The sequence below is a fragment of the Delphinus delphis genome, chromosome 13 (genome assembly GCF_949987515.2).
Source record: "Delphinus delphis chromosome 13, mDelDel1.2, whole genome shotgun sequence".
Taxonomy (NCBI): Eukaryota; Metazoa; Chordata; class Mammalia; order Artiodactyla; family Delphinidae; genus Delphinus; species Delphinus delphis.
The window spans coordinates 10,308,289-10,321,264 of NC_082695.1; the positions used below are offsets into that span (position 1 = coordinate 10,308,289).

At 41.7% G+C, this 12,976-nt stretch overlaps 1 protein-coding gene across 1 annotated transcript in view; it reads right to left on the reverse strand.

Annotated features, from left to right (window-relative positions):
* The window catches only part of SRRM4 (serine/arginine repetitive matrix 4), a 161,739-nt gene that overhangs the window by 37,926 nt on the left and 110,837 nt on the right, over nucleotides 1-12,976 (reverse strand). The window contains exons 2-3 of the mRNA XM_060029376.1: nucleotides 10,068-10,214; nucleotides 1,140-1,226 (exon numbers count right to left, since the gene is read on the reverse strand). Coding sequence (XP_059885359.1) covers nucleotides 1,140-1,226; nucleotides 10,068-10,214 — 234 coding nt within the window. The remainder of the gene's footprint in view (nucleotides 1-1,139; nucleotides 1,227-10,067; nucleotides 10,215-12,976) is intronic.

Genomic DNA, 12,976 nt, shown 5'->3' on the forward strand with positions numbered 1-12,976 from the left:
AGTCTAGGGATTGACAGCCTAGAAGAAACTCCGGCAATATTTTTAAATACAAAAAAATTAAAAGGTACTGTACATAGAAAAACCTCACAGGGTACAAAAGAGTCAATAGCTGGCCAAAAATATAAAGTCCATTATCCTTGGCATTTGCGTGTGGTGGAAGCAACTGAGGAGCCTGGAATCAAGTGTCTGTAGGTTCTGTCACCTCCTCTCTGAGACTTTTATTTTCTCATCTCTAAAATGGGGATAACAGCTATAAGAGAAATGAGTCATGGTGACTAGAGTTGACAATACTGTACTGCTAAGAGACTAGATCTTAAAAGATCTCATCACAAGAAAAACCATTGTAACTATATGAGGTGATGGATAGGTTAACCACAGTTACTGTGGTAATCATTTAGCAATATAAACATATGTCAAATCATGATGCTGTAACCTTGGACTAATACAATGTTATAGGTCAATTATATCTCAATAAAACTGGGAAAATTTTTTTTAATAAAAATAAAATGGGGGGCTTCCCTGGTGGCGCAGTGGTTCAGAGTCCGCCTGCCGATGCAGGGGACACGGGTTTGTGCCCCGGTCCGGGAAGATCCCACATGCCGCGGAGCGGCTGGGCCCGTGAGCCATGGCCGCTGAGCCTGCGCGTCCAGAGCCTGTGCTCCGCGAAGGGAGAGGCCATAGCAGTGAGAGGCGCGCGTAGAGCAAAAAATAAATAAATAAATAAATAAATAAATAAATAAATAAAATGGGGATAATCCTGCCTGTTAGATCGTGGTCAAGCGTAATAGAGATCATGGAGATCACAGTGCTTAATACAGCCGCTCACATACGTGAGGTCTCCAAAAATAAATAAATAAGTAAATATTCATGGTCATAACTATGCTTCAGACTAGTCATTTACTATGTGCCAGACACTGAGACAGCTGCTTCCACATCCACTTTCTCACCTAATTCTCATAAAACCCCGAGGCAGGTATTTCTACCATTTTATAGAAGTGGAAACAGGCTCAGAGAGGTGAAGTGACCTGCCTAAGGGGATCTGAATCCCAGGGGAGTCACTGTCTGACTCCAAAGCCCTTATTACCCCTCTTTTGTCCATTCCCCCATCTTCAGTGTTCCATGTCCCTTGGGGCCCTCACCTCCTTCTCTTCTTCCGGGTAGCTTTCTTCTTTTTCTTCTTCCCCCTGGAGGAAGGGGGTGGCGTCAAGTCTTTGCCTTGGGAGGCACTGAGGGGAAAACAGAACTGGGTATTAGAGGACACAGGGCTCCCCAAACCCCCACTCAGGGCTGTTGCAGCTGGGAAAGGATCCAGTTCCTTCGAGGGTGAAGGACCCATAGTGAATACTTAATTACCATCTCATGGCTGATTTGGTTACACTTCAGATTAAATGCCTCAAATAAGGAGTTAATGCTGACCTAATGAGACAGATGCTGTACGTTACCCAAACATCAATTGATTAGTTAAATCAGAGTTACAGAGGTTAACTGCTCCTTAATAGATTTATTATTGAATTTGCAAATGGCTCACCTTGGTAAATAAATCAGTTTTTAAATAATTAATCGGCAATTCAGCACCCTCTCTCCACAATACAACGTGTCTGTAGTTCCTGCTGGAAATTAAATAGGAGGCAGAAGGTAGGTTAAGTAACAGCTGATTATTAAAACTATATTTGCCAAGGTCCAATGTAAGAAGATACATTTCTTATATGGCTTCACGGAACCTCAAAAATCTCCACTCTGCAGGAATAATTATTTGCTGTTCAATTAAATTCAAAGGCTCAGGCTGCAGTTAAATGAAGTCAAGTTATCTCCTTTTATAATTGGGGCAGGCTCCCGGGATTTTTTTTAAAGCACTATCCCATGGCAAAAAGATATGGTTTTGGATGAAAAACTGCTTGGGAATTGAAACATGCCAACCCAGCTGAACCTCTTTGGGAAAACAGATTATTAATAAAATGTTACTGTCATTATTAGTAACAACACAGCTACCGTTTATTCACTTATTATGCACCAAATGTTTTATATACTTTGATGCTCACAAAAGCACTTTAAGGGTGTTACGATTTTTTTTTAACATCTTTATTGTAGTATAATTGTTTTACAATGGTGTGTTAGTTTCTGCTCTACAACAAACTGAATCAGCTATACATATACATATAGCCCCATATCTCCGCCCTCTTGCGTCTCCCTCCCACCCTCCCTATCCCACCCCTCTAGGTGGTCACAAAGCACCAAGCTGATCTCCCTGTGCTCTGCGGCTGCTTCCCATCAGCTATCTATTTTACATTTGGTAGTGTATATAAGTCCATGCCACTCTCTCACTTCGTCCCAGCCCACCCTTCCCCCTCCCCGTGTCCTCAAGTCCATTCTCTACATCTGCGTCATTAGTCCTGTCCTGCCCCTAGGTTCTTCAGAACCATGTTTTTTTTTTTTAGATTCTATATATATGTGTTAGCATACGGTATTTGTCTTTCTCTTTTTGACTTACTTCACTCTGTATGACAGACTCTAAGGCCATCCACCTCACTACAAATAACTCAATTTCGTTTCTTTTTATGGCTGAGTAATATTCCATTGTATATATGTGCCACATCTTCTTTATCCATTCATCTGTCGATGGACACTTAGGTTGCTTCCATGTCCTGGCTATTTTAAATAGAGCTGCAATGAACATTGTGGTACATGACTCTTTTTGAATTATGGTTTTCTCAGGGTATATGCTCAGTAGTGGGATTGCTGGGTCATACGGTAGTTCTATTTTTAGTTTTTAAAGGAACCTCTATACTGTTCCCCATAGTGGCTGTATCAATCTATATTCCCACCAACAGTGCAAGAGGGTTCCCTTTTCTCCACACCCTCTCCAGCATTTGTTGTTTGTAGATTTTCTGATGATGCCCATTCTGACCGGTATGAGGTGTTACCTCACTGTAGTTTTGATTTGCATTCCTCTAATGATTAGTGATGTTGAGCAGCTTTTCATGTGCTTCTTGGCCATTTGTATGTCTTCTTTGGAGAAATGTCTGTTTAGGTCTTCTGCCCATTTTTTGATTGGGCTGTTTGTTTTATCAATATTGAGCTGCATGAACTGTTTATATATTTTGGAGATTAATCCTTTGTCTGTTGAGTCGTTTGCAAATATTTTCTCCCATTCTGAGAGTTGTCTTTTCATCTTGTTTATATTTTCCTTTGCTGTGCAAAAGCTTTAAAGATTCATTAGATCCCATTTGTTTATTTTTGTTTTTATTTCCATTACTCTAGGAGGTGGATCAAAAAAGATCTTGCTGTGATTTATGTCAGTGTTCTTCCTATGTTTTCCTCTAAGAGTTTTATAGTGTCCGGTCTTACATTTAGGTCTCAAATCCATTTTGAGTTTATTTTTGTGTATGATGTTAGGGAGTGTTCTAATTTCATATTTTTACATGTACCTGTACAGTTTTCCCAGCACCACTTAGTGAAGAGGCTGTCTTTCCTCCACTGTATATTCTTGCCTCTTTTATCAAAAATAAGGTGACCATATGTGCATGGGTTTATCTCTGGGCTTTCTATCCTATTCCATTGATCTATATTTCTGTTTTTGTGCCAGTACCATAATGTCTTGATGACTGTAGCTTTGTAGTATAGTCTGAAGTCCGGAAGCCTGATTCCTCCAGCTCTGTTTTTCTTTCTCAAGATTGCTTTGGCTATTTATGGTCTTTTGTGTTTCCATACAAATTGTTCTAGTTCTGTGAAAAATACCATTGGTAGTTTGATAGGGATTGCACTGAATCTGTAGATTGCTTTGGGTAGTATAGTCATTTTCACAATGTTGATTCTTCCAATCCAAGAACATGGTATAGCTCTCCATCTGTTTGTATCATCTTTAATTTCTTTCATCAGTGTCTTATAGTTTTCTGCATACAGGTAGGTCTTTTGTCTCCTCAGGTAGGTTTATTCCTAGGTATTTTACTCTTTTTGTCGCAATGGTAAATGGGAGTGTTTCCTTAATTTCTCTTTCAGATTTTCCATCATTAGTGTATAGGAATGCAAGAGATTTCTGTGCATTAATTTTGTATCCTGCTACTCTACCAAATTCATTGATTAGCTCTAGCAGTTTTCTGGTGGCATCTTTAGGATTCTCTACATATAGCATCATGTCATCTGCAAAAAGTGACAGCTTTACTTCTTCTTTTCTGATTTGGATTTCTTTTATTTCTTTTTCTACTCTGATTGCTGTGGCTAAAACTTCCAAAACTATGTTGAATAATAGTGGTGAGAGTGGACAACCTTGTCTTTCTCCTGACCTTAGAGGAAATGGTTTCAGTTTTTCACCACTGGGAATGATGTTGGCTGTGGGTTTGTCATATATGGCCTTTATTATACTGAGGTAAGTTCCCTCTATGCCTACTTTCTGGAGGGTTTTATCATAAGTGGGTGTTGAATTTTGTCTTGATGAGTCTGGCTAATGGTTTATCAATTTTTTTAATCTTCTCAAAGAACCAGCTTTTACTTTTATTGCTCTTTGCTATCATTTCCTTAATTTTTTTTCATTTATTTCTGATCTGATCTTTATGATTTCTTTCCTTCTGCTAACGTTGGGGCTTTTTTGTTCTTCTTTCTCTAATTGTTTTAGGTGTAAGGTAAGGTTGTTTATTTGAGATGTTTCTTGTTTCTTGAGGTAGGACTGTATTGCTATAAACTTCTCTTTTATTACTGCTTTTGCTGCATCCCATAGGTTTTGGGTTGTCATGTTTCCATTGTCATTTGTTTCTAGGTATTTTTTGATTTCTTCTTTGATTTCTTCAGTGATATCTTGGTTATTAAGTAGTGTACTGTTTAGCCTCCATGTGGTTGTATTTTTTACAGATTTTTTCCTGTAACTGATATCTAGTCTCATAGCATTGTGGTAGGAAAAGATACTTGATATGATTTCAATTTTCTTAAATTTACCAAGGCTTGATTTGTGACCCAAGATATGATCTATCCTGGAGAATGTTCCATGAGCACTGGAGAAGAAAATGTATTCTGTTGTTTTTGGATGGAATGTCCTATAAATATCAATTAAGTCCATCTTGTTTAATGTATCATTTAAAGCTTGTGTTTCCTTATTTATTTTCATTTTAGATCTGTCCATTGGTGAAAGTGTTAAAGTCCCCTACTATGATTGTGTTACTGTCAATTTCCCATTTTATGGCTGTTAACATTTGCCTTATGTATTGAGGTGTTCCTCTGTTGGGTGAATAAATATTTACAACTGTTATATCTTCTTCTTGGATCGATCCCTTGATCATTATGTAGTGTCCTTCTTTGTCTTTTTTAATAATCTTTATTTTAAAGTCTATTTTGTCTGATATGCGATTGCTACTCCAGCTTTCTTCTGATTTCCATTTGCATGGAATACCTTTTTCCATCCCCTCACTTTCAGTCTGTATGTGTCCCTAGGTCTGAAGTGGGTCTCTTGTAGACAGCATATATATGGGTCTTGTTATTGTATCCATTCAGCCAGTCTATGTCTTTCGGTGGGAGCATTTAATCCATTTACATTTAAGGTAATTATCGATATGTATGTTCCTATTACCATTTTCTTAACTGTTTTGGGTTTGTTATTGAAGGTCTTTTCCTTCTCTTGTGTTTCCTGCCTAGAGAAATTCCTTTAGCATTTGTTGAAAAGCTGGTTTGGTGGTGCTGAATATTCTTAGCTTTTGCTTGTCTGTAAAGGTTTTAATTTCTCCGTCAGATCTGAATGAGATCCTTGCTGGGTAGAGTAATCTTGGTTGTAGGGTTTTCCCTTCACCACTTTAAATATGTCTTGCCACTCCCTTCTGGCTTGCAGAGTTTCCGTTGAAAGATCAGCTGTTAACCTTATGGGGATTCCCCTGTGTGCTATTTGTTGCTTTTCCCTTGCTGCTTTTAATATTTTTTCTTTGTATTTAATTTTTGATAGTTTGATTAATATGTGCCTTGGCGTGTTTCTCCTTGGATTTATCCTGTACGGGACTCTCTGTGCTTCCTGGACTTGATTATTTCCTTTCCCATATTAGGGGAAGTTTTCAAGTATAATTTCTTCGAATATTTTCTCAGTCTGTTTCTTTCTCTCGTCTTCTTCTGGCACCGCTATAATTCGAATGTTGGTGTGTTTAATATTGTCTGAGGTCTCTAAGACTGTCCTCAATTCTTTTCATTCTTTTTTCTTTATTCTGCTCTGTGGTAGTTGTTTCCACTATTTTATCTCCAGGTCACTTCTCTGCTCTTCTGCCTCAGTTACTCTGCTAATGATTCCTTCTAGAGAATTTTTAATTTCATTTATTGTGCTGTTCATCATTGTTCGTTTGCTCTTTAGTTCTTCTAGGTCCTTGTTAAACGTTTCTTGTATTTTCTCCATTCTATTTCCAAGATTTTGGATTATCTTTACTATCATTATTCTGAATTCTTTTTCAGGTAGACTGCCTATTTCTTCTTCATTTGTTAGGTCTGGTGGGTTTTTACCTTGCTCCTTCATCTGCTGTGTGTTTTTCTGTCTTCTCATTTTCCTTATCTTACTGTGTTTGGGGTCTCCTTTTTGCAGGCCGCAGGTTCATAGTTCCTGTTGTTTTTGGTGTCTGCCCCCAGTGGCTAAGGTTGGTTCAGTGGGTTGTGTAGGCTTCCTGGTGGAGGGGACTGGTGCCTGTGCTCTGGTGGATGAGGCTGGATCTTGTCTTTCTGGTGGGCAGGACTGCATCCAGTGGTGTGTTTTGGGGTGTTTGTGACCTTAGTATGATTTTAGGCAGCCTCTCTGCTAATGGGTGGGGTTGTGTTCCTGTCTTGCTAGTTGTTTGGCATAGGGTGTCCAGCACTGTAGTTTGCTGGTTGTTGAGTGGAGCTGGGTCTTAGCATTGAGATGGAGATCTCTGGGAGAGCTTTCATCATTTGATATTACATGGAGCCGGGAGTCTCTGGTGGACCAATGTCCTGAACTCAGCTCTCCCACCTCAGAGGCACAGGCCTGACACCTGGCCGGAGCACCAAGACCCTGTCAGCCACACAGCGGCAGCTCTGTCCCTCACTGCGCCTCCTGGGTCATGGCCTGCTGCTGCTGAGCCTGTGTCCTGCTTCTACCTGTGGTAACCCAACGGGAGCACGGGCAAGCGGACGGTCTCGAGAGGGTCTGCTGCTGAATGCTGGCCAGCCTCGTTCTCGTCCCTCGTCCCGGCAGCAATCCAGCAGCTGCAGTCGGGTCTCCTTTCTAACAAATCCTAAAGGGGTACTCAGATGACACCTTGTAGAACTTTCTGGGGATCAGGGTCAAAGAGCCTGTTAACATAGTGGCGACTGCTAGCTGTTACTTCCGAAAGGACGCTCGTGCGGATTGGGGTCTCCGTCAGGCACGCCATCTTGGTGCTATGATTTTTACTGTCTCGTTCTACAGGCGAAGAAAACCAGGTTCAAGAGAGTTGAACTGTCTTGCTCACAGCTGCACAGTAAGGAAGTATCCGAGCTGGAACTTGAATCGAGGCCTGTGTGATTCCTAGCCTGAGAGCCTTCCCATGAAACCAGCTGCCTTTTCACACTTGTTTGTGTGGCTGATCTTTCGGAAGTTTCTCAACTCTTTATGAAACATCATAAAATGCTGCCATGATTAATTACATTCTAAGAATCTGGTATTTACAGTTAGTAGAAAAAAACGATACAGTGATTAGAATATATGTCAAGGTCTCCGCATTGTCAGCCAGTACAAATCATATAGCCATATCTAGAACAGTTTCAAGAGAGTCACCTTTAGCAGATTAAAAATAAAAATCACAGGGATTAAGTACCTAGCTCGTTAACTACACTTACGTGTTATATAAAGCACAAAACACAGCACACATACCCGGGAAGCAAACAGGCCTCTTGTGTAAGCACGGTAAGCCGCTTCCAAATTTCTCCTTCAACGAGGGATTGACACAGAGTAAGAGCCTAATAAACATTTGTTGAGTGACCAAATGAGGGATGAATGGATGAAATAATTTAGACACGTGTTAAATCATCTTGTTTCATATAAACACTTCCCAGTGTAACAGCTGCTAGGAATTTGAGAAAAACTGAAAACATTTAAGGCATAAATGCTTAAGGAGAAAGAAAAGACCTTTTAAAAATGTGTCTTATAAAATAGAGAAAGATTTTATTGTTTCTGTCACTTCATTCTCATACCCCAGGGTCTCAGGGGAGCAAGGTTTGGGAACCACTATCCTAAACTCAGATTTAAGTGATGAGATAAAACCCAAAAGCCCTACAGAGAAAGACAAATATCATATGATATCATTTATTTGTGGAATCTAAGAAAATGATACAAATGAACTTATTTACAAAACAGAAATAGGCTCACAAACATAGAAAACAAACATGGAGTGGGGTGGGAGGGGGGAGATAAATGAGGAGTTTGGGATTAACATATACACACTATATATAAAATAGGTAAACAACAGGGACCTACTGCATAGCGCAGGAAACTAGACTCAATATCTTGTAGTAACCTACAATGGAAAAGAATCTGAAAAAGAATATATATATCTGAATCACTTTATTGTACACTTGAAACTAAAACAACTTTGCAAATTAACTATACCTCAAAAAAAAATACTGGTAGAAAAAAAAAAGCCCTTGAATCTGGATGGATTTGATGTCTGTGAGGGGGGTAATTAACCCCCTCCCTAAATCCCAAATGCCTTTCCTCTACGTCTTTTCCATGCACCAGTCTCCCGGGTACGCCCTTGAACACAGTGGGGTGGTAGGGCCAGAATAGTGGTTAAGTGAACCACAGTGACATAAGGGGCGGCTAAACACGCGGCAGTTAAGTATGCAGCGGTCACATATACAGTGGTTCACTACACAGTGGTCAGACACACGGAGGGGAAGTATGCAGCCATGAAGAATGCTGGCTCCAGAAACGGACACACTTGGATTTGAACTACTGCTCTATTACTTCCTAGCTGGGCGGCCTCTATGAGTATCACTTTCATCATCTGTAAGATGGGTATAAAACATGAGACCTGTGTCCTAAGTTCGTTACAAAGAACGAGGGAGCTTACTTATGCGATGTGCCCTGGACCAGCACGGAGCAAGTTACAGTAAATGTAGTGTCTATTATTATAATTATTATGATTTTGATTATCACTAGCAATAGGTTTATCATCAATATTGTGGTTTTTACTCACGTCAGAAAGCAGGTCACAGATAGGGGAAGGGAGCAAGGGGCCTGGACACTCTACAATCGAATGGACGACACAGCATCATTTTTAGATTATCATGTCCAGAACCTTCTCTTTCGGCTCCGTGAGACTCCAACTAGCATCTTAAGGTCCTCTTATATACCAGGCTCACTGTCAGAATCTGTGCACACCTGATCTGATTTAATCTTCACTCGACTTTGAGAATTAGATCTCAATATCCCCATTTTATAGTTGTGAAAACTGAGGCTCACACAAGAAAACAAACTTGCCCAAGGTCACTCAGTTAGTAAGTGATGGTGTGCAGCTTTGAACACAAGTCCCTACAACACACTAAGTCCCCTTTGGCTGTCTAGGAGTCAATGTTTTGAAAGTATGGAAATTCCCTTCCCCTCCCCTTCTCTCTCCATCTCCTTCAGCCTCTTATGGAAACATTTTTTTTTCTGTTTCCTGGGGAAAATCCTCCAGAACCGATGTTGAACTTCACTTCTTCAAGCTGATAGGATTAACTGTTTCCCCCGCATTGAAATCACGGCTTAACTAACTAAAGCCTGTAGCTAGCCTGGGTAGAGGGCACCCTGGGTGGAGAAGCAGACTTCATCCATGAAAGCTGCTCTGGCTTCCTAAGCCACTGCCTCAGGATTCAGGCTCTTAACTAGAGACCCCTGCTCGTAAGTCTCAGGGGTCTATGAGTCCTCTGAAATGGGACACAGAACTTGGGGAGTATTCTTGGCACTCATAGCTTCCATCTAATTCCCAGATGGGTTTTCATCTGATTTAAGGATCTCAAAGAGGAACTTGCAAAAGCGAGAGAGGAAGAGTGGTCAGAGAGACAAACTTCATTTCTCCAACCTCAAGTTGAACTTCCCTGTTAGATTGAAGAGGGGAGCGGGGGCAGGGTCTCACCTGTGTGCTCTGGCAGGACTGGCCTCCTGGCAGGCTTTGCCTCTCTCCCAGCTGTTGGAGCCCAAGACCTCAGTGGCCAGAGGCTGGCTCAGCTTTTCCGAGGGTCCATCCTGAGCTGGGACCATGGGGCTGCTCTGGGGTTCTGTCCTATAGGGGAGGAAATAAGGAGGCAAAAGTGTTAGGATATGACAGAGATTCTTACTGTTTATCAAACAGTCATAGATGTCAGAATATTTCCAACCTCCCTCGGAGTTAAGTTGGGGCCATATCATCATCAAGGGTCAAGGGTCTCTGAATGGGAGTGATGTGTATTGTTTCCAGTTTGAGGCAGGAAGATCTGTGTGTCATCTCCAGCTCTCTCTCCCTCTGTCACAGTGACTTTGGAGGCCACACATTCCAAAAGGTGAAGCTACTTGATGGAGGAGAGATGCCTGGACCACATCAGACTTTGCATGACAGAAATAAGCCTTAGTTAGGTTAAGCCACTGAGGTTTAGGGACTTACTTGTTACTGCAGCACAGCCTAGCCTAACCTGACTGAATCACAGGGAGAGGCTGGAAACCAGCATTTTACTTCCTTCCTCAAGACTTAACTGGAGGCCAAAGCAGTATAGGATTAGTTCAAACTCTCCTTTGCCATTTCGATCCCACTTTTCTGCCTTATCTGTGTATGGCACAGAGACAGCTTCATTTAAACACTATCTTCACGATTTAGTAACTCTAGGTCCTGGGATCAGTCCCTCAACCTCTCTGAGCTGCAGTTTCCTCAACTATAAAATAGGGAATAATATCAGTCCATATATTGTTGAGTTGTTGTGAAGATAAAATGAGATAATACAAGCAAACAGGAAGGCCTAAGAAACATCATTGCCCTTTCCCTTTACTTCTCTGTGAACCAAAGCTCCCATCTGGTGTCCTTAGCAGGTGTGAGCATGCCTACTTGGGACGGCAGTTCCCATGAAGGCCTGAAGTTCTCTTCTCTGCCTCTGAGATGAGGTCCAAATAACACAGGGAAATTACCTGCGTCCCACCTCCTTCTCTGAGTCCCAGAGAGGGAAAGGAAGTTGCTTAGTTACTCAGTCTTTGAAGAAGCTGTCACTCAAGTCAGGAGTCTGAGAACCACAGGTGGCTCTGGCCCCATCCAGCGAGCATCCCAGCCTGCTCACCCTGCCTGCAAATCCCAGGTCAAGCATCGATCAAAGGCATTAGCATTTCTCCTGCACCGAGCTCCTGCAGCCAGCGCATCAAGATTGGTTTTATGACTCAGGATGAATACATTTGATAAGCCCCCTGCTCCTTCGGGCTGCCAGGAGCGCAGGCCAAGCCTGGTCAGTATTGAAGGAAGGGCAGCAAAACACATCCTTCTCTGTCAGCCGCTGATCGGTGCCTCTTTAGAAGCAGAGCTGGGGGATACTTCAAGCCCAGGAAGGATGGAGATTCTAGTCGGGTCCGCCCAGCCCTCCTCACTGCCAACTCCATGCTACCAGAACTCCAGTTTTCCCTGCACCTCCCTGCAGCCCTTCTCCCACGATGAGGGTTCCATTTCCATGCTTGCGTTCCCTCCAGTCTATCTGTGTGGAATGCTGCCCTGGCTCTTTTCAGATAACTCAAAGCTTGCAGTTTCTGCCCAGCCTCCAGCAAGGTTTGCCTCTTGCCACACTTGTCCTAGGCAAGGCTAACCCAACATTCACTAACGCCTATTCCCTGAGTGCGTGCAGTGTGTCCAGGCCAGTTCTAAGACCGGTGATGCAGTGAACAAGACACAGGTGTTCCCCGAGATTGTGGAGTTTAGATTACAGATGGAAAAGCAGGTAATAAACACACAAGAAAGTAACAATATGGCTTATTTGTTGGTAATAACTTATGGAGAGAATAAATCAGTGGAATGGGGCTAGGAAATGGGAGCAGGTGACTGTTATTTTGTATACAGTAATCAGGGAAGGCCTTTTTTAGGAAGTAACAAGAGAGTGGAGACTTGAAGGATCAGAGACTAACCTTGCAGTTTGTGTTGGTTTTAAAATGTGTTCACAAATTCCTTGACACTCATACCATCAAAAGCTGAATCCTAGAAGATGTGGTATATATACGATGGAATACTACTCAGCCATAAAGAAGAATGAAATAGTGCCTTCTGCAGCAACATGGATGGACCTAGAGATTACCATACTAAGTGAAGTAAGTCAGACAGAGAAAGAGAAATATCATATGATACCACTTATATGTGGAATCTAAAACACCCGATACAAATAAACTTAGTTACAAAACAGAAATAGACTCACAGACATAGAAAACAAACTTACGGTTACCAAAGGGGAAAGCAGGGGGAGGGAAAAATTAGGAGTTTGGGAGTAACAGATACACACTACTATATAGAAAAGAGATAAACAGCAAGGACCTACTGTATGGCACTGGGAACTATACTCAATATTTTGTAATAACCTATTTGGGAAAATAATCTGAAAAAGAATATCTATATATGTGTGTGTGCGTGTGTGTGTGTGTGTACACACACACACACACATATGATGGAATCACTTTGCTGTACACCTGAAACTAACACAATATTGTAAGTCAATTATACTTCAAAAAAAAAAATAAATTTTAAAAAGAGAAAAAAAAAAAAAGCTGGAGCCTAACTTCCCTCCCTGTGAATACTGGATGGGCTAGTGACTCACTTTTAATGAACAGACTGAATTAAAAGTGATGAGATGTGACTTCCAAGACTAGGTCATGAAGGCAACTTCTGCCTCTTCCTCTTGGATTGATCACTTTGAGGGAAGCTGGTCGCCATGTTGTGAGGACACTCAAGCAGCCCTGTGGAGACGCCCATGTGACAGAACTGAGGCCTCCTGCCAACAGCCAGCACTATCAGCCATGTGACTGAGCCACCCTGGAAGTGGGTCCTCCGGC